The 25,180-nt window shown below is 42.0% G+C and overlaps 1 protein-coding gene and 1 long non-coding RNA gene across 5 annotated transcripts in view; one reads left to right on the forward strand and one right to left on the reverse strand.

The window, feature by feature from the left end:
• LOC306867355 overlaps positions 1-25,180 on the reverse strand; it is a 1,261,287-nt gene that overhangs the window by 1,199,244 nt on the left and 36,863 nt on the right. The window lies entirely within an intron of this gene.
• Positions 1-25,180, forward strand: part of LOC306866595 (NACHT, LRR and PYD domains-containing protein 3-like) — an 89,979-nt gene that overhangs the window by 27,511 nt on the left and 37,288 nt on the right. Inside the window, exons 10-12 of one of the 4 annotated variants that reach the window (XR_013783950.1) lie at positions 5,244-5,417; positions 6,290-6,464; positions 24,705-24,869. Coding sequence is in view for 3 of the 4 variants with exons in the window: in XM_079411854.1 (XP_079267980.1) it covers positions 5,244-5,417; positions 6,290-6,460; positions 13,836-14,022 (532 nt within the window). In the remaining variant the exon portion in view is untranslated. Of the gene's footprint in view, positions 1-5,243; positions 5,418-6,289; positions 6,465-13,835; positions 14,191-24,695; positions 24,870-25,180 lie in introns of those variants that run through there. The other 3 variants (XM_079411852.1, XM_079411854.1, XM_079411853.1) reach the window with 3 other exon arrangements.

Raw genomic sequence — 25,180 nt, forward strand, 5'->3', positions numbered from 1 at the left:
TAGTTGGAAGCAAGCAAATCCCAACTAGCAAGCCTCTGTCACCAAACAACTTGCAACACTGAAGAAAAAGAAACACTTATTGATAATTCCAATTCAAGAAGGAGACTGTCAAATTTGTTGCAAGTAATCAAGACTGATGTTCACACGTAAACCTGTGATAGAAAATCATTAGCTACAGACTCTTTCGGGCGTGTCTCCACACATAAAAGACCGTCCAAACCAACATTCCTTCTCTAAAGAACATGCATTCGTTCTCCTTAGAACTATACAAAAACTTTCTTCTCCATATGCACATAAAATCATCCTAAAAGGACATTTTTATGTTGTAACCACATATCATGTTTTAATCAAATAATATTTATGTCTTTTTAATAAGTATTGAATAGCTCGAGCCTTAAAGATAAGTATTGCATATTTAGTATGTATGAGCTTGAAAATCCATGATGTGAATGTTTCTTCCAATCAGTTCTTTGTCAAGTGCATCATAGTCTTATTATGAAATCATGTTCAGAAAGGTATGCTTTGCCAAGGCCTGTAGAGTTTGGACCATGTGACTGATAACAAGCTGATTTATGATGTGAAGAACACACCCTAGCTAAGCAAGGACAGTTTCTAATTGGTCAGGACCGTCCAGATGGGACGGTCCAGAAGCTGAGTTTAAAACCTCAGGACATCGTAAAATACTCTCTCTTACTTTTTTACGCCCCTGCTCTCTATCTCTCGTCCCTCTCACCGCGTGCTGCTCTTTGAGCGTGCCCTGGCCCACGTGCCATAATGAGAAAGAAAACAACTTAGTCTCGTTACATCATTTTATTTGTATTATTTTACTTTAGTTTCTTTTCTTTCCGTGGAGTTTCGTGTGTTAATGTATGTTTGTAAGTCCAGCTCCGACCCGTTTCAAACTTCAACCAGAAAGAACTCTGCATCCTCAGCCAACGCCCAAGAGACATCACTTCAAAGACTACTGAACTTCCAGCCAATCAGACACTTCGGGGAACCCCCTGTCTGCAACGACGACACAAAGGAAACCCCGTAACACAGGCAAGCAAGCAATGCCTCCAAGTACTGAATTGGTGACTTTAATGTAAATTTTAGCCTCATTGAGAAACTCAAAGCGAGGGTTAAATAAGTGATTGATGGTTGTTCAGGTCTATGCAATAGCACATATATTGCTGTAAACTTGGGATTTCACATTTCCATTCTCTTAAACTCATCCTTTCCTCACTTTCTCTCTTTCTGCAACGTGTGAATGTGTGAATGCTTGTGTTCATGTGTTAGATTAGTTTATGTTTTAGGTTTATATAAATAAAATCTGATTTATATTTTAAAAGAGAAGTATCTTGTGTTTTCTGCTCACAAGTTAATGCCTTAATCTGTCGATTTCGTTACCGTGCTATTTAATAGTGTTTTCACTATATTTTGGATTTTAATATCCAGTACAGAGTTTGTTATACGGCTCGTTCAGTGAATCGCCGTAACACTGATTCTGTTCAAATCCCTATAAAATCATAAATGATTCCCTTTGAGCTAAATTAAACTATATTAATGTAATAAAACCCCTACATTTTTATTGGTGGAGGTTAATATTATATGTAATAACCTTACACCATGAAATTTAAAATCAACTTATTTTTCCCTTAAAATTATACATTTTCTCAGTTTAAACATTTTATATGTCATCTATGTTGTATTCTGAATAAAATATTGAAATTTGAAACTTCCACATCATTGCATTCTGTTTTTATTCACAATTTGTACAGTGTCCCAACTTTTTGGGAATCGGGTTTGTATTTATGAAATTGAAATTTGTGTCTGAAAGTTACTCAGTAACGTGTTTATTGTACATTTGTGATTTGTGCCGATATTCAGAAAAGCAGGATTATTATTTGTGTGATACACTAACTCCTATAGCAGGGATCCTCAAATCTGGCTCGTGAGATCCGCTTTCCTGCAGAGTTTAGCTCTAACCCTAATCAAACACGTCTGAGCATGCTGATCAATGTCTTCAGGATCATTAGAAAATCACCGGTAGGTGTGTTTGATCAGGTTTGGAGTTAAACTCTGCAGGAAAGTAGATCTCGTGAGCCAGATTTGAGGGTGCCTGTCCTAATAGCATATATGTTATTAAAAACAGAAACTCATTAAATGGCTATTTATATTTTTTAACATCATTTTGATGACATTTCCGCCCCACTATGTGTGATGGCAATGAGATCTGGCAGTGGCAGTGAAGAGTTTTGAGTGCTCTCTCCCATCTCTTCAGATCGCATAATGTAGTGAAACATTAATATAATACAGAATCATCCTCTGTACAGAAACGAGGCGAGAACATATGAGAATGTATCATTATATTTCTAAATGTGTGCTCTTTGGGGCTAAAGCCTTGATGGAGCTGTTTAAAGTAGCCATGTGATCATAAATTAATTGGTGCAGATGCAATTCAATATGAGTGACCTTCTATGTCAAATAATCATAAATGCTAGTTTATGGTGTTTGATTATGGCCTCGAAGTTCTTAGTTGGAAGCTGTTAGGCCCGGCTGACCCGTTCAGTCCTTGCGTCCGCAGTGGAAATGTTTCTAATAATTTCTGACTGGTATTTAACTGAACAAATCAAACAAACATATGTCCGGCCATGGTTGTGTAATTTTATGATTGAACCACAGTGGTGTCAGCGAGGTCATGACCCTTTACACAACCTGTGATGATGCGTTTCCAAAGTTATTAGCATCATAAAACTTATTTTATATATTTTCATGTCAAGAAAAAACATGTATTTTTAACACTGCACTTTGTGTTTCCTTGACATTAAATGACAGAAAACTAGTTAACGCTGTTGTGTGAGTGTTTCTAATACACCAGCCGAGGGAGTGATGTCAAATGAGACATTTTTCTCTGTTCTGACCAATGCAGTCAATGATGACTCTTTTTTTCTCTCTTTTGTAAAGCCACAGAAATACAATTGTGGAAAATGATAATGCAAAACTTGCATTTGTTGTAGTTTGCGTTCACCAATATAGAGCTTTACCAGCTATACTGTGAAAAGGGTCATTCAGGCCAAAATCCTGTAGTGCATATTTTTCATTTTCTTCAGTCAAGAACATGTACTTGTGTGACAAGCTGTGTTATGAGGAAGAATAACATCTTTTTTAATAGACTTTCAGACTGCAGTATCACTGAAGAAGGTTATAAAGCTCTGGCTTCAGCTCTGAGATCAAACCCTTCACACCTGATAGAGCTGGAGTCAAATGAGCGTGGAAACACTGCTATGCTCGCAGTGTGTGCTCTTCAGTTGCATTGCAATTTTCATATCAAAGCGTGAAAGAAACTATGAGCATGCAATGTGTAGTTACAGTTGAAGCCAAAAGTTTACATACACCGTGCAGAATCTGCAAAATGTTCATTATTTTACCAAAATAAGAGGGATCGTACAAAATGCATGTTATTGTTTTTTTAGTACTGTCCTGAATAAGATTTCACATAAAAAGGTTTAAATATAGTCCACAATAGAAAATAGGGTGAATTCAGGTAATCTGGGACAGTTTTTGCCATTTTGATTTCTGCAATTTATTTCAATATCTGTCTAACACATGAGATCAACACATCCCTAAGATGTTTTCTAACCACACAAGAAGAAAGAATGTAGATATTATACCCAGAGAAGACATTCCACATCTATTAGTGTTTTTGTGACAAAAAAAAAAAAAGAAATCTTTTTGAATTTGATAATCTGGGACAGGTCACTTTGTAATCTGGGACACATGTATTAGACCTAAAAAAGCCTATATTCACCATACTTTATGCATGCCAAACACAATATTACCAATTTTAAAAGAGCATTATGAAAAACATGACAAGTACAGAAATCTCAATAAGAAAATGTATATTCCAATATCAGGAAAATAATTTCTATCTCTACACAAGATTAACGATCTACTGTGTTAATTAATTTAAAACTCTATTAAAATTGTTTAACACTGTATTAACATTTTAAAAAATCAACTAAAATTTAAGCAACAGCAAGCAACAATTTGATTAACGGAATATTGGTTTGGTTATTCAAGTTCTCCATTCTATAAAATTGGGTCTACTCGGGGAACAATATTGAATAGATCACAAACATAATTTGACAACTATTAGGAACATTGTCTTATTTATGACAGATTTATGTCCTTAACATTAATCTAGTCAGAATCCTGTCACTGACCTTATCATGTAATTCTCAGGGGAGCTTCTTGATGGACAAGTGCCCTGCCCCTTTCTGTGGAATCACCCCCATGAAGTCATGTGATTTCAGTCACATGACATCCATGCTAAAATTATAGTAAAAGCCCTGTTGACTAAATTTTGTTAGAATAGGAAATAAACACTGGATTTCCCAGATTACCTGAATTCACCCTAACAGCTGAATTTAAAAAAATTACCCCGTTCAAAATTTTACATCCCCTTGATTCTTAATACTGTGTTGTTGCCTGAGCGATCCAAAGCTGTGTTTTTTTTGTTTAGCGATAGTTGTTCATGAGTCCCTTGTTTGTCTTGAACAGTTAAACTGCCTGCTGTTCTTCAGAAAAATCCTTCAGGTCCCACAAATTATATGGTTTTCCAGCATTTTTGTGTATTTGAACCCTTTCCAACAATGACTGTATGATTTTGAGATCCATCTTTTCACACTGAGGACAACTGAGGGACTCATATGTTACTATTACAGAAGGTTCAAACACTCAATGTTTTTATTTGCTTTTCTGATTTGTGTTTTGATCTGTTTAGTAGTTCTGAATGGATCTGTATGTATTTATATACAGTCAGGTTAAGGCAACTGGTATAGTGTTCTGTTGGTGTCTCAGTGTGGTCCTGTTTGTTATTGCAGCTTGACTTGTAGTTATAGAAAATACTCTCACCAAATGTGACATTTTTTTCCGGGTTTTTGCTGTTGCACTGTATACGTAAATTGTGAATTATGAAAATTACAACAACAAAAAAAAATTTCTTGCATAAAATATAGCTTTGTGAGAATCATCCTCAAACTTAATCTAGAACTTGGTAAAATGATTATCTTTATTTAAAATGTTTCAAGTCTTAATGTTTTTCCCTTTGTTATACTGGGATGAATCATACTGGGATGTATGCTAAAATTGTTGAATGCGGCGCCCTACCTAGAAATATTTTCACCAGCCACCACCGACAGTATTGTTAGTTTAGTTTTTGATTATAGTTCATTTGATTATTTAAAACCTCTTTTCTGTAGACTCTCAAACTGCAGTATCACTGAAGAAGGTTATAAAGCTCTGGCTTCAGCTCTGAGATCAAACCCTTCACACCTGATAGAGCTGGACCTCACAGGAAATGATCCTGGACAATCAGGAGTGAAGCAGCTCAGTGATTTACTTCAGGATCCAAACTGTCAACTGAAGACACTGAGGTGAGACGTGATCAAATAATACAAAATAAATGATACGCGTGTGAATTATTTATATTACACATAATATTATTATATTATATTTCACTAATTCAATAAGATACAGATGCTGCTGTTGTTTTGATGATAAATGTCACCACAGTTTAGTTGTGTTTAAAGTTACAGGTTAATCAGACATTTTGGGTCACTAGATGTGCTGGTATTCAGTATTTTGGGGCCTCAATGAACATTTATGATTGTGTTATTGTGGACATTGTGTTATTGTGGACAACACTGTAGATCTACTACAGCAGATCTATAACAGGCCACAAACATGTGATGTGTGTCAGGATAATTCAGCACACACACACACACACACACACACATCTGAACCTGCAGTTCTCTCATAATGAGCAGAATTACTGTTGCATCAACACAGACATCAGTTAAATAAAACTATCCAGAGATGGTATAAACCCAGATCATGTTCCCTGTTAGTGGATCAGCAATCCAGTGTTTGGTGAATTCTGCTACATAATAATAGGAAGAGCCGGCATCAAAAGATCAACTAAATATATGGTTATGAATGCTTAGCTGTCACAAGCTAGTTATCCCTTTGCTAACTTTCCTCATCTCCTGCTTAAAGCCAGAAATATCTTTTGAGAATTTTTGAGAATTGAGAATCATGATCTAGTGAGCTTTTGCCCATGAGTTTCTTTTAAAGAATTTACTTTTGACTTTTGTCTTTCTTAAAAAAATAAATTGTGTATATTTAAATGTTCAATTGTTAAAACTTGAACTAGAGCTTTTCGTTACAAACGATGTTTGATAATCTTTAAATGTTTTGTGATGCAATACACATTGAATTGAATCCTGCTTCATCTTCTCTTCTGCAGGTTTTTGGGTCCTGCTGCAGATGAAGCCTGTCAGTATGTGACTGGAATTGTGGGTAAAAACCCGTTACTCCTGAGAGAGCTGAATCTGAGTGAACATAAACTAGGAGACACACGAGTGAATCAGATCGCTGCTCTACTGCAGGATAAACACTGTACACTCAACACACTGAAGTGAGTATCTTACATCATTTCATGTGTCACATGACTAGTAATGTTACAATAGTCTATTTTAATTCTCATTTGAGTCCGACCCCACACTATAAAGCTTGGAAGAGCCAGGATATTTTTTAATATAACTCTAATTATATTTGTCTGAAAGAAGAAATTCATATACATCAAGGATGGCTTGAGGGTGAGCAAATCATGGGGTAATTTTCATTTTTGGGTGCACTATCCCTTTAAGTGCTCAGGGGTTGGAGAAAATAATGTGAACACACTAGAAATAGCCAGTATTTTATTGTGTTTACCATCGTTTGTCTTTAATACAGATTCCAACCTTCTTAGAATAGATTCATACAACTTTTGAATAGACTTCAGTTAAATTTTGTCTCCTGCTGTGACTGCTGAATGTCTCCTTGGTCCAGCCCTGTGGAGCCAATTTTGTGACTCTATTCATCTAACAAATCCAGTGTTTTGCAAATAAACAAATTCGCTTTGCAAAGAAAAACTCGACTTTCAAACAAACGCAAAGTGATTTGCAAATAAAAAACTCTATTTGAGAGAAAATGCAGAGGTATGGACAAATATATGTATTGTGTGTCACAACTGTGAGACTTATTTGCCTTTTTATGAGGAAACTTAGCTAGATTTTCTCATGCGTGCGAGCAGATTTCCAAAAACACTATCCAATACATTTGCATTTTAGTATTACAATATATTGTGACACGATATATAGTTATACTCCTGCATTGTTTTGAATGTTGAACAATTGTATCAACATTTATAGCCTATGTATTCTATATCCCGCGATCCAACAGAGGATAAGAATGGATCAGTTTTTTTAGGGAAAGACTGCTTAGTTAAATGTTTAGACATGTCACTACTGATTTTTGAATTGTTTACAGCACTTATTGTGAATTTCACTGACTCTGTAGTAGGGTCACTTTGTTAAAACATCTATATGGTTAATTATAGATATAGTAAGACAGAAACTCACCTGTTCCCCACTCATGTTGGTCTGAAAAGGTAAACTGGTGTTTCGGGTCTCGGGAGACTAGCGTAAATTAACCAACAGCGCTATCTGCTGTTTTTGGAAAAGAAAGTTGCTCAATTGCATTTGTGAAAAAATCTGCTTTGACGCGTGTGAGATAATCTGCCTGCACCCATTTGATCTTTTTTGGGTTTTTTTCATTTTTAATTTTGATGTAGCAGCATGAACAACAGTACATTACAGTACATTATTTCAAAACAAAAGTAGTTACAATTTTCTCTGCCATTCAAATTTTCTTTTTCATTTTTAAACAATATAAACAAAATAACAGATAAAATTAAATAATAATATTAATAACAATAATCATTTTAACGGTTCTGGGGAGGTCAGATATATACTTAATAATCAAATTCCATATTCAATAATGTTAAATGTTTGTTCTTGGTCTATGGTAGAGACTGTGGGAGAAAGTCTGTTAGTTTCCGATGTGGAAAGGATGTGTAAGGGAGATCACAATAACATTTTCCATTCAGAAGGGAAGGATCATTTGTTTTATACCTCCACAAAGTCTGGCCGTAATGGCCTTACATATTCGATCCACTTGGACCAAACTTTTCTGAATACATTCTTCTGAAGACGGAGGGAAAAAGTAATATTTTCCATAACATAAATATCATTCACAATATCCATCCATTCTTGTATTGTGGGGGGTTCAGGAAGCAACCAGCACCTTGTAAGTGCTTTTTTACCAGCAATTGTTAGAATGTCAAATAGGTATCTTTCAGGCCATCTTGTCTGGAGATTAGTATTTCCTAAATATAATGTGGAGAAGCACGACGGCAGTGTAGTGTTAAAAATGCCTTTCACTGCTTTATGAAGCTCCACCCAAAAGGGTTTTATCACTGGGCATCCCCAGAATATATGCCAGTGATTGGCTTCCTGAAACCCACACTGTCTCCAACATTTGGTGTCCCCTCCCTCAATATGTGCTTTCTGTTTCGGTGTAATAATAAATCTGATAAGACATTTCCACCCAAATTCCCGCCATATGTGAGAATTAATACATTTCCATGGGAATGTCCATATATCAAGCCATTCCTCATTCCATATAAAAAAAAAATGACCTTCCTTTTCTCATTTTTCTTTAATATATTCTGTGGTGGAGTTTTTTTTTTTATCCTAAGACCTTTATAGAATTTAGAGATGACACCCTTATTTAAATCACCTTGGTAAGCACCTGTAAATATCTTCAATATTGGATCATTGCTTTCAAAATGACTGCGTAGCTGGAGATAAAAGCTGATCTATAAAAATCAGATTTCTCAAGGCAGTACTCTTTCTTCAAACTTTCAACTCTCCCTTTTCCTTAAGAGAATAGAATGTTGTTATTCCTTTTGAGACCCAAAATTTGAATCTTGGCTTAAATTCAGGGTCATAGGCACACCATTGAATTATTTGTAATTTCCGATCTAATTTATATTCTTCCTTTATTGTATTCCAGATTTTTAGTTGGGCTTTAATCCATGGGTTTTGCACCTTTTCTATAAATCTTACCAAACTTTTATGGACCAATAATGCTTGAATTGGGGGGGTCAGACATTATGGAGAGTTCGATATCTTTCCACCTAGCTTGGTATGTTGGGTTACATATGTTAATTAAAGATTTAGTCTGGGCTGCATATAAATAATCCCTAATATGGGGTAATGCCGTACCTCCTTCCTCCATTGGGAGCTGTAATGTTTTGAATTTGATCCTGGGTTTTTTCCTTTGCCAAATAAATCTGGAAATGATCTTATTTAATTCAGACCAATTTTTAGGGGAATTTCTACAGGTAGTGCTTGAAATAAATGGAAATATCGTGGAAGAATTTTCATCTTTATTGAGTCAATTCTATGACTAAGGCCAAGGAAAGAGACGGCATTCCACCTGTGTATATCTTTTTTAAATTTTATTAAAAGTGGGTTAAAATTTGCCTCTGCTATAGAGGGTGACACGGGATTGGATTTTCAAACCTCTCCCGTCCCACTCCCACAAAAAAAAAATCTTGTCCTGTCCCGTCCCAATCCCACGAAAAAACTAGGGGAAAATCCCGTCTCGTTCCACTCTCGGAAGAATGACTCCCATTCCCTCCCACTCCCGTGTTGTTGTTTTTTTGTTTTTTTTTGGCCGAAATCTGTCAGTTACAGTACAAATATAGCACAGATCACAGCATGCCCACCTTGAATAAAAACCCAAAATGTATTTTTTTGTTATATTGAACTGAAAGCTAACCTTACCAAGTGTGCATTGCACACATTAAATTTAATGTAAATCATCCATGCATTTTATATTTGAATTTTTTTTTTCATTTGAAAGTAGACATTTCTCTCTATAGATATATTTTTGTTTCAAAGATTCTCGCTCAAGTTCACAGAGACCTAAAGTGCATCCTGTTTGCTTTAAAGCGCAACGTTTTGTTGTTATTCTGAGTGCACACAAATAAACGTAGAGTCTTTACAGATTTAAAAGATGTATTAGGCTACTTTTATCTGTATGACCAAAAATTACAGAGATTTTAAGAGCAAGTGAGCTCACCGGCGCCTGTCCTGCAGCGAGTGCGCTATTCAGCTTCCACTCTCCACACAAACACTTCAATAGCACACATTTCTCTAGGTTAACATCATATTGAGCGGCCATGTAAAGTTGCTACTACATAGGCTACATCTTCCAGATGAAAAGCCATATTTGAGGTCGATGAATGATAGATGAGCGTTCGGATGTCCTGCCCGTTACCACATAGACCAGCCGTTAACAATCTGTCTGTCACGGACTGCGTCATTCACTTAACCAGCCACACCAAAGCAAACAGGAGGAGATCATAAAGAGACAGGGCAACTAGAATTGTGTTCAGAATTAAAATATACAGTTTATTTATATAAAAGGTATATTTGTGTATAAAGTTGGGTATCATTACTATTCCCGGTCCCGCCCACTTCCGCTGACATTTTTTCCTTTCCTGTCCCAATCACGTGATTCGTAGCGATTTTGTTTCCCTTCCAGCGGGATTCCCGTGACCCGTAGGATTCCCGAAAAATTGTCAGCGTCTATTCTGCTAGTGCTGAAGTTTCTTTCGTTAAGTATATTCCTAAATATTTCAGCGAATTCTGATTCCAATTAAGGTTGAATTTATCTTTAATATATTTTGGCGGTGTATATCACTGCAAAAAGTGATTGAAAAGGACCTGCCAAATTTTCCAGCCAAAATATTTAAAAAAATCTTAAATCAAGAAGGATTTTCTAGAGAAGTAAAAATTATTGTCTTGTTTTCAGAAAAAAATGGTCAAAATTGAGTTTTTGCTTAAAACAAGCAAAATAATCTGCCAGTGGTGTAAGAAAAATAAATAAATAAAAAATAATCTTGTTTTCTGTTTGACATAAGATTATTTTTCTTACCCCATTGGCAGATTATTGTTGCTTGTTCAACAAGTTATCTAGAAAGTCAACCATGTCTGTTCCTTCTTTATCTTCGGGTATTCTGTAAATCCTTAAATTATCTCTACGAGCTCGGCCCTCCTGGTCTATGAGTCTGGCTTCCAGATTAGCTTGCCGCTGTGTTAGCTGCTTGATTAGCGTTGATGCTGCTTGAAGCACGGTTTCAGTTTCTTCAATTCTTTCCTCTACCTCCTCCAGTTTGTCGTTTGTTCTCTTCAGTTCTTGTTTAATGTCGGAAAGCTGTACCTTATTATCCCTTCTGAATAAAATATTTCAAAAGCTTTTTTTTTTTGTTTAATTTTGATGATTAGAGCTTACAGCTCATGAAAGTCAAAAATCAGTATCTCAAAATATTAGAATATTTACATTTGACTGGCAATAAATGACCATCCATACAGTATACATTCTGGGTATCTCTTGTTCTTTGAAACAACAATAATGGAGAACACTGCTGACTTGGCAATGGTCCAGAAGACGATCAGTGACATCCTCCACAAAGAGGGTAATTCACAGAGGGTCATTACTGAAAGGTGTGGCTGTTCAAGGAGTGCTGTATTAAAGCATATCAAATGCAAAGTTGACTGGAAGGAAGAAATTCACTTTGCTACATCTGGTAAGCGCTTCCGTAGCCTGATGGCAAAAACTGAGAGACTTAGGAGGAGCTTCTTCCCAGGCCATCAGGCTCCTAAACTCTAACTCTGTCATAACATCTCATGTCTCCATGTAAATATCACTATCAATAAGTTACTCATAATTTTTTCTACCTTGTATTGCTGCTATTTAAATACCCTGTACAACGTTTTTGCAATTTTTTTTGCACATTCCTTCTTATATTAGTATTTAAGTCAACAAACATACTGACCTGCACATTTATATTTTTTATCTTTTATTTTATTTTATTCTTTTATCTTTTCTACTTTTCTTTTTCTTAATATTTATGTACATTCAGTATTTTATATTCTATATAATTGCACTGTCCTTGGAGCGGACCTGACTTACATTTCACTGCTGGTTATACTCTGTATAATTGTCTATGTGACAAATACAAATCTTGAATCTTGAAATTGGGTAGGAAAATGTGCACAAACAACAGGGATGACCGCAAGCTTGAGAATACACTCTTAGAAGAAAAGGTTCTATATAGTTTTGCAGCAAGTTGGCCATGTTTCCTCTGACTTCCACTTTTCAACACTCTGATAAACTGGTGGGAACACTTTAAAAGTGCTCTCTGAGTTAGATGAACATCTACAACAACCAAATACAGCGTGTTTAGAATAATATACAATTACTTCAGCACAACAAAATAATTATATTTTATTATACTACAACTGCAAACACCAAATACTCAGTTATCCACAGAAAAATCTTGGTTTGTTCTTCTTGGTTTGAATTCATGTTTATAACCGCAGTCCTATAACGTTATGTATAGGTCCAATACAATCTACAGAGCAAAGAAAAATATTACGATAGGCTATAACATGAACTCTCGCCAGCATTATTAATCAATATTAATCAATTCACAACAGTTTTTATCAAGATACTTTAGGGATTCATGTTAAAAATGACAAACCTCCTGGCGGAGAATTGCGCAGGCCTGGACAACCTTTCTTCTTTAAGCTTCTTGAAATAAACGTGTCACGTTAGGCTAACTAAAAATGACAAAGGTTTAGGTAAAAGTCATTCAAATAAGCTAAAATGAATTCATTTTCTCACTTACCAATGCAATCGTCGTTCTCCTGAGTGCTGAGCGCAGTCAGCGCACCGTGAACCGTTGAAGTTTAAACCGTGGCGCTCGCGCGCTTTTAAGTGGTTACTCTCGCGAGCGACAAAACTGATCAGCGCATAGACACATGTTCAAGTTGTTTGCCGTTTAAGTCAAAGACCATTTTATGCAAATGTTTGGAGAGATGAGTTATAAGAATAGCCTTTTAGAATCTAAATGAAACCCTGAAACTCAATATGAGCATGTTGCTTGTCAATAAAAGAGCTGTAGGGCATCTTACATGACATGATAACTAGAACTTGCAATCATGTTAAAGTGTGCTGATTAAATAGAAGACTAGCGTGTACCTATTAATAAATAAGATCAAACTGTCCAGGTTGCTATACACTGCTAGAACACATGTAGCCTATTTCTATCTGATCAGTTTGTTGGTATAATAATAGGTTGATTCAGTGCAGACGTAAATTTTACGTTTTTTTTTTTTTTTTTGGAATAAAGGTGTGTCAAAGTAACATTTAAAAAAGCACAAATATAATGTAGTATAATAATTTTAAATAGCCTAATGTTTAAACATACATAAAAGAGCATGGTTTAGCTGAAAGAACCCTTTTGTACCAAAACACTTTCTCCTTATATAGAACCTTTTTGGCATAAAGCGTTCTTTGGAGTTGAGTAAAGAACCCTACGGTTCTATATAGAACCCCAAAGAAACTTTTTTTTAAGAGTGTACTGTCAAGCAAAGCTGAGTCAAACACTTGGGAGAGCTTCACAAGGAGTGGACTGAAGCTGGAGTCAGTGCATCAAGAGTAACCACACTCAGACGTCTTCAGGAAAAGGGCTACCAAGCCACTTCTGAACCAGAAACAACGTCAGAAGCGTCTTACCTGGGCTGTGGAGAAAAAGAACTGAACTGTTGCTCAGTGGTCCAAAGTCATCTTTTCAGATAAAAGTAAATTTTGCTTTTCATTTGGAAATCAAGGTCTGGAGGAAGACTGGAGAGGCACAAAATCCAAGCTGCTTGAAGTCCAGTGTGAAATGTCCACAGTCAGTGATGATTTGTGGTACCGTGACGTCTGCTGGTGTTGGTCCATTGTGTTTTATCAAGTCCAAAGTCAATGCAGCCGTCTACCAGGAGATTTTTGACCACTTTATGTTTCCATCTGCTGACAAGCTTTATGGAGATGCTGATTTCCTTTTCCAGCAGGACTTTAGCACCTGCCCACACTGCCAAAACCACTTCCAAGTGGTTTGCTGACCATGATATTACTGTGCTTGATTGGCCAGCCAACATGCCTGACCTGAACCCCATATGGAATCTATGGGATATTTTCAAGAGAAAGATGAGAAACAGTCAATCCAACAATCCAGACGAGCTGAAGGCTCAATAGTGCTTCAGCAGAGCCACAGGCTGATCGCTTCCATGCCATTCCTCACTGATGCTGGAGTTTGTGCTTGAAGGAGCCCCAATCAAGTATCGAGTGCATAAATCAACATACTTTAATGAACCTGAACTTTTCTGTTTTGCAAATCCTTTTTTTGATTGATCTTAGGAAATAGTTCAAGTTCAAGTCAGCTTTACTGTCAATTCTTCCACATGTACAGCACATACACACAGAGAATTGAAATTGCATTACTCTCAGACCCTTGGTGCATACAGTTAACATTAAACACGTTCAAATACAGATAAATACAGTTTAGACATATGTACATACAACTATACAAATATACAAATGAGGATATTGTAGAAAAAAAAAATAATAAGAAGAATTAGATCGATAAAGTGGCAAAAGGCGCATGGCAGATAGAGTGCAAAACCAGTTAAATAAAAACAACACTGTGTAGATATATTTGTAGTGCAAAAGAGCTTATTAGTCTGAGGACATTGTAGAAAAAAAAAATAAAAAAAATAAAAAGAGAGAGATAGATAAAGTGCATAAGGCACATGGCAGAATAGATGGAGTGTAAACCAGTTGAATGTACAAAAACAAAACTGTGCAGATTTGTTTTGTTTTGTTATGAGTGTAGTGCAAGAAGAGCTTATCAGTCTGTTAAAGTGACAAGTCGAAGTGACTGTTCGGATAGATTTTTGTCAGACTATCCGAAGAGGTAATTTGCAGTCAATGTTGGATGGGTAGTGATCAGCCAATGCTGCACAAGTGACAGGTGCCGGTCACAGTTTGTTGGTCGGTGGGGGGGGAATGTCACAGAGTCAGAGTTCCTAGTGTGTTGCTGTGTTAAATGGGGGTGAAAGAGGGGAGGGGGGGCAAAGACGGGAGGGAGTTCAGCTTCCTGACAGCCTGATGTATGAAGCTGTCCTTCAGTCTGCTGGTCCTCGCCTGGAGACTCCGCAGTCTCCTCCCTGATGGCAGCAGACTGAAGAAGCTGTGTGTCGGGTGGGTGGGATCGCCTGCAATGCGGAGGGCTTTGCGGGTGAGATGGGTGCTGTAGATGTCCTGGAGGGAGGGGAGAGAGACACCAACGATCTTCTCAGCTGCTCTCACTATGCGTTGAAGTGACTTGCGGCAGGATGCGTTGCAAGCGCCATACCACACAGTGATGCAGCTAGTCAGGATGCTCTCGATGGTGCCTCTGTAGAAGGTGCACATGATGGGGGCCGGGGCTCTGGCTCTTCTGAGTTTGCGGAGGAAGTAGAGACGCTGCTGTGCTTTCTTGGCCAGTGCTACAGTGTTGTTAGTCCAGGAGAGGTCCTCAGTGATGTGCACACCCAGGAACTTGGTGCTGCTCACTCTCTCCACAGTCGCACTGTTGATGGTCAGAGGGGCATGCTGAGTGTGTACTCTCCTGAAGTCAACAACAATCTCCTTCGTCTTCTTCACATTCAGAGAGAGATTGTTGTCACTGCACCACCCGGCCAGGCGGCTCACCTCGCTCCTGTAGTTTGTCTCATCTCTGTTGCTGATGAGACCCACCACAGTCGTGTCATCCGCAAACTTAATGAAAATGTTGGAGTTGTGTGATGGTGTGCAGTCGTGGGTCAGCAGAGTGAAGAGGAGGGGGCTCAGCACACATCCTTGGGGGGCCCCAGTATTCAGTGTGATGGTGCTGGATGTGTTACTGCCGACCCGTACTGCTTGAGGTCTCCCGGTCAGGAAGTCCAACAGCCAGTTGCACAGAGGGGTATTGAGCCCCAGCTGGGCCAGTTTGTGAGTGAGCTGTTGAGGGATAATTGTGTTGAATGCTGAACTGAAGTCTATGAACAGCATCCTGACATATGAGTCTTTTTTCTCCAGATGTGTGAGGGCTGGGTGGAGGGCAGTGGTGATGGCATCATCGGTCGAGCGGTTGGACCTATATGCAAACTGGAAGATGTCCAGGGAGGGGGGGAGGACAGACTTGATGTGGTGAAAGACTAGCCGTTCAAAGCACTTCATGAGGATGGGAGTGAGTGCTATTGGACGGTAGTCATTGAAGCAGGATGGAGATGACTTCTTAGGGACTGGAATGATGGTGGTAGCTTTGAAGCATGTGGGGACAACAGCCTGATTTAGCGAGATGTTGAAGATGTCTGTGAAGACCTCAGTGAGTTCCACTGCACAGTGTCTCAGTACATGCCCAGGAATGTTGTCAGGACCCGGAGCTTTGCGTGCATTGATCCTGCTGAGGGATCTCCTCACACTGTCCGGGGACAGCGTCATCACCTGGTCACCGGGAGGAGGTGGAGTCTTCTGTGCAGTGGTGCTGTTTTGTGCCTCAAAGCGAGCAAAGAAGGCATTCAGCTCGTTCAGCAGGGGGATGGTGTTGTCACAGGTCTGTGGTGGGGGCTTGTAATCCGTAATGGTCTGTATCCCCTGCCACAGGCTCCGCGTGTCTCTGCTGTCGCTGAAACGATGGGCTATCCTCCTGGAGTACTGTCTCTTGGCCTCTTTGCCTCTTTGATGCCGCGGGATAGGTTGGCCCTAGCTGTCTTCAGGCCCTCCTCATCTCCAGCTCTAAAGGCAGCGTTCCGAGCCTCCCTGTCATCCACGGCTTCTGGTTGGCCCTGACAGTGATGGGCTTTGTTACCGTTACATCATCAATGCACTTGGAGATGTAGGCAGTGACAGTCTCTGAGTACTCTTGGAGGTCTGTAGTGTTGTTGTATGTGGCAGCCTGTTTAAACATATTCCAGTCAGTGGTGTCAAAACTTGAAGTGCCTCTGACGACCCTTCTGGCCACACTTGTATCTGTTTGTGTATTGGTTTGATGACTTTAACGAGCGGTCTGTATGCAGGCATTAACATGACAGTGATGTGGTCTGAGGCTCCGAGGTGGGGGAGGGCCTTGTAAGCTCCTCTCTGGGTGGTGTAAACAAAGTCTGTAGACCTCCCCTGTCATTCACGGCTTCTGGTTGGCCCAAATATTTTGAGATTGATTGCCTTTCATAAACTGTAATCATCTCTAATCATCAAAATTAAAACCAAAAAAACTTTTGAAGTGTTTTACTTTACATGTAATTAATCTAAAATATATGAAAGTTTCACTTTTTGAAATAAGTTAGAAAAAAAAAATTACAAGAAAAAATGTAACTTTTGTAAAATGAATGTAAAATGAAAACTTTTTCACTATATTCTAATTTTCTGAGATGCACCTGTACATTTGCCGTTGTCCTACTTTGTTGTGTAAAATATTTACAAGGTTTCACAAAAACTGATTTTTGGGGGTTATTTTAGAAAACCGTCAGGGAGCTCAAAAATTAGGCTGTTTTCTTGTGTTTATTAGTTCCCTTCCAGGAACTTCGAGCTGCGTCGAAACGCATATGGGAACGCCTTCAGCGTGACCAGGCTCTGAATATGATGTGTAATCAGTCAAACAAGGGCGAGGCGTCACGGGCGGGGTGACGTCACGACCAGGAAGCATATAAGCACGTGCGGCGGAGCCGGCTTCAGCTTTTTGTCATTCAGCGAAGCGCTCTGTGTGTGTCAGTCTTATTTACTGTTGTTTGTCCTAGTTTTAAGTGGAAAGCATTCAGTATCATGCCAAAGCCAAGGGCAAGCTCAGGGGTGAAGCTTTCAGACCATGTTTTGAGTCGTGTGTGCATCCTTGCCCTCGCTATATCATGAGCGAGGACACACACGATTTGCGCGTGGTCTGCCTGGGTGCGGCGCACGCAAAATCGGTCTCCGCACCCGGAGGGCTCTCTTCGAGAAGGGAGCCTTCGCGAGCTCCCCACGCGGTGCCGGTCCCGCTGCTGCCGAGGCAGAGCGGCGGCTGCACTCGTGGGGCTCGCAGGCTGATCTGGCTGACGGGTGTGAGACGGGCATGTCCCTTTCTCCTCCCGTATCAGCCAGATCTGGCGCCCCGTCTCTCGGTGTGGAAGCTGTCTCTTCCCCCGAGACGAGGGCTCAATGCTTTGTCTCTCTTCCTCTGAGGAGGTTGATGTGACAAGCGTTCACGAGGTTTCGCCGCCTCTGTCACCCCAATATGATATAACTATGAAAGCTTTGTAAGCTGCAGTGTTTGCACAAGCATAAAATGAATAAAGCCGGTCCCGCTTCTGCCTTTAAATCAGAAAAAAAGACAGAGCGGCGGCTGCGCTCGCGGGGCTTGCGGAGAGAAAAAAAAAGAGAAAAAGGCTGATCTGGCTGGCGAGAGTCAGACGGGCATGTCCCTTTCTCCTCCCGTATCAGCCAGATCTGGCGCCCCGTCTCTCGGTTCGGAAGCGGTCTCTTCCCCCGAGACGAGGGCTTGACGCTGCGTCCTCCGAGGAGGTTGATGTGACGAGCGTTGACGAGGTTTCGCCGCCTCTCTCGCCCCAGAGAGCTACACAGGAGCCTTCCGTTTTCCCCGATCTCCTCACCGAGGTGTCGAGATCGCGGGTGAAATCTTTTCGTCCCGGCCAGTCGTTCCCGCGGGAACTGAATGAGCGCGGGTATGCGGCGATGATGCCGCGGGTTGAACAGACGCTTGCGAGCTATCTGTCTCCCTCCACGGCATCGCCTTTGAAGGCTCCTGCTCTGCTTACAACATCTTTGGTGGGCAGAGGGTATGCACGCTCTCTAAACTCAGGTGGCTGCTGGGCGGGCGCAGCCTCCTCCGCATACCAGCTCCTCGCGCAAAAGGTCCTGACGGGCGAGCCCCAGGACCGCGGAGGGCGACCCCTACTGGGGTGGAGTGGCTTGCACCGCCGCACTCGGTGACCACTTCACCTCGGTGCCCTCCAGGGACTTGTCTGCTGACCCTGCCGCTGTTCCAGGGCACAGCCGGTCCCAGCGAGTATATTTCTCAGGTTTGTCCGCCCGGCAGCGTGGAGCCGAGAAACTCGCCTCAGCCGCCAGATTACGCGTCTCATTCCGGTGCGCCGCATCGAGACAGCGGTCTGGCCGCTTCTCTGAACCCAGAGGTCAGTCTCGAGAGACTGATTCCCTTAGAAGATCATTGGGCAGCGAGCTGCCGAATGTGTCTCTTTGGGTCCTGCCTTGCAGGGTCTGGTTCGTTCAGAGGTCCTGACGGGTGAGCCCCAGGACTACGGAGGACGACCCCTACTGGGGTGGAGCGGCTTACACCACGGCACACGGTGACCGTCTCCCCTCGGTGCCCTCCAGGGACTTGTCTGCTGACCCTGCCGCTGTTCCAGGGCACAGCCGGTCCCAGCGAGTATATTTCTCAGGTTTGTCCGCCCGGCAGCGCGGAGCCGAGAAACTCGCCTCAGCCGCCAGATTACGCGTCTCCTGCCGGTGCGCCGCTTCAAGACAGCGGTCTGGCTGCGCCAGAGGTCAGTCTCGAGAGACTGATTCCCTTAGTAGAGCATTTGACAGCCTGGCAGCGGCTGCCGAATGTGTCTCCTTGGGTCCTGCAGACCGTAGCGAAAGGCTATCGTATTCAGTTCGGCGGGCCACCCCCGCCGTTCTGCGGGGTTGTTATGACTGCGGTCCGCCCCGGGCAGGCTCTGGTTTTGGAACAGGAAATGGTACTCTGCTGAGGAAGGAAGCCATCGAGTTGGTTCCTCCTCACGAGACCCAGTCCGGTTTCTACAGCCGGTACTTCATTGTTCCGAAGAAGGATGGAGGGTTGAGGCCCATACTGGATCTGCGTCTACTGAACCGCTCAGTCAGAAAGCTGAAGTTCAGGATGCTTACTATCAAGCAGGTCGTGACTCAAATCAGGTCCGAGGACTGGTTTGTCACGATAGATCTCAAAGACGCATATTTCCATGTTTCCATCCTTCCTTCTCACAGGAAGTTCCTGAGGTTCGCCTTTGGGGGCAAAGTGTACCAATATCGGGTTCTTCCCTTCGGCCTAGCACTTTCACCCCGCACTTTCACCAAGTGTGTGGATGCGGCACTGGCCCCGTTGCGGCTTCAGGGCATCCGCATACTCAATTATATCGACGATTGGTTGATCCTCGCTCAATCAGAGCGGTTGGCGGTTCGGCATCGAGATGTCGTTCTCGCCCACATGAAAGAACTGGGGTTGAGACTGAACGCCAAGAAAAGTGTGCTTTCTCCGGTTCTGAGAATCACTTATCTAGGCGTGGTGTGGGATTCGACCACGATGCAGGCACGATTGTCCCCTGCTCGGATCGAGTCGATACTTACTACAGTCAGGAGAGTGCGAGAAGGCCAGTCACTCACTGTCAAGCAGTTTCAGAGACTGCGGGGGCTCATGGCAGCTGCGTCCAGCGTGATGGCAGCTGCGTCCAGCGTGATACCTTATGGCCTGCTGTACATGAGACCCCTACAGTGGTGGCTCAAGACCAAGGGGGTCTCCCTGAGGGGAAACTCACTCCGCGCTGTCAAAGTGTCACGCCGTTGTGTCCGTGCCTTCGACATGTGGAGGAATCCTTGGTTCTTGTCCCAGGGCCCGGTGTTGGGAGCTCCTTGTCGCCGCGTCTCGCTAGCGACGGACGCTTCCCTCACCGGTTGGGGTGCGGTCATGAGTGGCCACCCTGCCCGCGGTCTGTGGAGAGGTTGCCACCTGACGTGGCATATTAATCGGCTAGAGATGTTAGCGGTGTTCCGTGCACTCAAGCACTTCCTCCCAGACCTGAGAGATCACCACGTGCTGGTGCGCACCGACAGCACGGCAGTGGTCTCTTACATCAACCACCAAGGAGGTCTGCGGTCGTGCCCCTTGTATAAGCTGGCACACCAGATCCTTGTGTGGTCCCAGGGCAAGCTCCTATCACTGAGAGCTGTGCACATTCCTGGGCATCTTTATGTGGGAGCAGGCGTCCTGTCGAGACAGGGGCCGAGGCCCGGGGTATGGATCCTTCACCCTGAGGGGTGAAGCAGATGTGGAAGGTTTTTTGGCCAGCACAGGTGGACCTCTTCGCCACTCGAGAGTCAGCGCAATGTCCCCTCTGGTTCCTCCAGCTCCTCCGGGACTGGACGCTATGGTACAGACGTGGCCGAGGCTCCGTCTGTACGCCTTCCCCCCGATCGCTCTGCTCCCTGGAGTTCTGGCGAGAGTGCGCCGGGACGAGGTCAGTCTACTGTTAGTAGCACCGTTCTGGCCGGGCCGAGTATGGTTCTCGGACCTGATATCTCTCCTCGACGGCACTCCGTGGGAAGTGCCCGTCAGGAGGGACCTCCTCTCACAGGCCGGGGGCACCGAGGTGCACCCTCGCCCGGAGTGATGGAAGCTGTTGGTGTGACCCCTGAGGGGGCACAGCTCATAGCTTCCGGTCTGTCAACCGAGGTTGTCGAGACCATCCTCCAATCCAGAGCTCCCTCTACGAGGAAACTGTACGCCTTGAAGTGGAGGCTCTTCACTTCTTGGTGCGGGGACCGCCAGCTCGACCCAGTCAACTGCCCCGCTGGTGCAGTACTGGAGTTCCTGCAGGCCCGTTTCTCCGCAGGGGTAACCCATTACACTGTTAAGGTCTACGTGGCAGCTATTTCGTCATACCACGCCCTTACCGGTGGCCAGTCAGTGGGTAGACACCCCCTGGTTACACGTTTCCTCCGCGGTGCGCTGAGGCTGAGGCCTCCGGTACGATCTCGTCCCTACGTGGGATCTGGCTGTGGTTCTGGAGGCTCTGTGCAATGCACCTTTCGAGCCCATTCAGGAGATAACTGAGAGACTCCTCACTATCAAGACCGTTTTCTTATTGGCTATCACCTCTCTGAGGAGGGTGAGTGACCTTCAGGCCCTGACTACGGCCTCTATTCACTTTGCGCCCGGTTCGGCGAAAGTATTCCTCTACCCCCGCGTGGGGTATGTTCCGAAGGTCCCATCGGTCGTTCCACAGCCGGTCGTACTGCAGGCCTTCTGTCCTCCTCCATTTCGGGGAGCCAGACCAGGAGAAGCACAACCGTATGTGTCCAGTGCGAGCACTAGACGCATACATCCACAGGTCCTCGCTGTGGAGAAAGCGGACCAGCTGCCCGTGTGCTATGGTCCGCCTAAGAGGGGTCTTCCTGCTACGAAGCCCTCCTCTTAGTAGGTGGATTGTGGGTGCCATGGCTTTGGCATACGAGGCCTCTGAGCTCCCCCCGCCGGTGGGAGTCAGAGCGCACTCAACCCGAGGTGTGGCGGCCTCCGAGGCCTTCTGGGCAGGTGTTCCATGCAGGACATCTGCAACGCAGCTGGGTGGTCCACGCCCCTGACTTTCGTTAGGTTCTATGACCTCGACATCCGAGCCACTCCCGGCTCCTCTGTCCTTTCGTCCTGACACCAGGCAGGGACTTGTCAGTCTGGCGGCGTTGGTATCTCGTTCCCATATGCGTTTCGACGCAGCTCGAAGTTCCTGGAAGGGAACGTCTCAGGTTACGTATGTAACCATGGTTCCCTGAAGGGAACGAGACGCTGCGTCGCGTTGCCACACTTCCGGCATCCCTGCCAGCGCTTGCTTCTTGACTTGAAGCTGAAGCCGGCTCTGCCGCACGTGCTTATATGCTTCCTGGTCGTGACGTCACCCCGCCCGTGACGCCTCGCCCTTGTTTGACTGATTACACATCATATTCAGAGCCTGGTCATGCTGAAGGCGTTCCCATATGCGTTTCGACGCAGCGTCTCGTTCCCTTCAGGGAACCATGGTTACATACGTAACCTGAGACGTTTCTTGTGTTTATTCTTGTTATTTTTTAATAACCAAAAACAGTTTTCATTGTGTTTATTAATGGGACGTTCAACAGAATAGTACTGTGCTGCTGTAGCAGAACATATTCATAGAGTTTATTGATGCTCCATATCATCTCTCCGCCATCAAACAACCAGATTAATGAATGTCTAACACAATCAAACAGAACAGGTCCAGACTGAGCTTTATTCTGTTCAGGCATTGGTTCTTCAACCTTACTTGTTTCAGAGAAATATTACTGTTCTTCACATCTACAGCCACAGACAAACCTACAGTTGTATTTAGATGTGCAAAGTTGAATCTGTTTAGCAAAGCTGATCAAGCCACTGGACAGAGCAGAGCGAATGCATTTACGTTGTAGTGATGTGCAGACCAGTGTCAATTTAAGCACAAATACACAGCAGTCAGAACTTTAATTTTATTCAGTTTTAGACAAACGATGAAATAGGAATTATTTGACAGAAATAAAAAGATATGAAATATGTTAACACGTTTTACACAAGGTTGTTGGGAATTAAAACTTCTTTGTATTTCTATCAAGAATCAGGACAAACTGTACATAAACCATGAGAAGTGTACATTATTTGATTGAATGAACAACTTATTTGTTTTCAGAGATGGGCACAAATACATCAAAATGTATTTAAAATAAAAAATACTGTGTGGGAAAATGTATTTAAATACAAATACAGTATTTTATATTTTGAAAATACACAAAACACATTTGAAATTGGCCATCTAGTGAAGTAACACTATTAAGGCCTGTTTACACCAAGAACGATAATTATAAAGATAACTATATTAGTGTATTCTAAGTATACAATGCAGTTGTGTCGTCTGTCACTAAATGCTGAAGCTCTTTGAAGCAGAAATGATTCCGATTGGCTGTCAATGTTTTTATCATTCATAATTTTTTGTGCTGTTATGGTTATAGTTGTTTTGTGCTATCTGCTATTCTCTTAGATTTAGGATGTACTCACACTAGGGGATCTGATCCGTGCTTGAGCATGATTGACCCCCAAAGTCCAGTTCATTTCACAAGTGCGTCTGCTCTGTACCGTGTCCAGTGTGGTTTGTTTAACCATGCCCTGGTCCGCTTGAAGAGGTGGCTCTGGTGCGGTATATCTACGATTTGGGTTTTAATAAGATTTTCCCAGGAAACCTGGCGTGCTCCACGATTCCTATTCTTTCCAACAGAAAAGCACTTGAATGCGACAAGCTTGTAATCAGGACTTCTGAAATTGGAAGTAGGAAATGTTGATAGCACACGAAGGCAGTATTATTCCTTATTTCCTTACAGGAATCCAGAAAATGTCATTCCCCAATTCTAGATGGAGTCTCTCAGCTGCAGCTCACACGAATGAAAGTGGCATGTCTGAACTAGTTGATACAGGAAACCAGCAGCCGTCTAATAAAGAGGTTGATTGGAAAAACTTTTTATGTATTTTGAAAATACAATAATACTACGATTAAATGTATTTAAATACAAAATACATTAGATTTTTTTAATAGCAAACAACAATTATCCAGCTTTTCATCAAAAATGAATTCCTGACCTGCATTTTTTTTTCAGAAAGCTGTTTCACTCAGACATACATCACAATAAGAACAAAATATGATCACAAAATCACAAAATGTTGTATTTGTTGACTGTAAACTACAATCTTAAAATGTCTTGAAGTAAATTTTGATTTATGAACAGAATGTTCTTGATTTGTTACATTTAAACTCCTTTTTTATGTTATTTTAAAGTGGTTCTATAGTTGATCCTGTATCTTAATCACAGTACAATTCACAAATATTTTGTTTTTTTTTGGTCTGACTAAAGATTCTCCAGACTTGAAATGTAACTAGTATCCTCAAATCCTAGTTTTGTTTTTGTGTTAGTTTATGGCTGTATGATTATTTATTTACTTGTATTATTTTCAGATTTTAGGAACATTTTATTGATTTCACTGTATGGTGTTTACTCATGATTAATTGAACTCACACATTAACATGACGTGTCTGATTCATTGTCTTTTCTCTTTCTGTCTTCAGTCTGTATAGATGCAGTATTACAGAGAAACAGTGTCTCATCCTGACTTCAGCTCTGAAATCAAACCCATCACACCTGAGAGAACTGAACCTGAGTGGGAATAAACTCGGAGACTCTGGAGTGAAAAACCTCAGTGATCTACTGATGAACACACAATTCAAGCTGGAGAAACTACAGTTAGTATCATTATACTCTACAGCAGTTACAGTGTAATTATACATTTAAGTACTGAGTAATATTAATTAACTACATGTACTTACTATATGGTTAGGGTTAGGATTAGGGTTCGATTTAGGGTTACTTGCATGTAATTATGCATACATGAGAGTAGGGATGTGCGGTATACCGATACTGGAAAAATACCGGTATATATGATATTTCAAACGGTACGATATCATAATTTTGCTCAATTCGGTATTTCATAAGCTGCTGTTGCAAAATGCACCTGTAGGTGGCAGTGCTTCCCAAATTGGTAAATGTGACAACA

This window comes from Barbus barbus (assembly GCF_936440315.1).
Source record: "Barbus barbus genome assembly, chromosome: 4".
Classification (NCBI taxonomy): domain Eukaryota; kingdom Metazoa; phylum Chordata; class Actinopteri; order Cypriniformes; family Cyprinidae; genus Barbus; species Barbus barbus.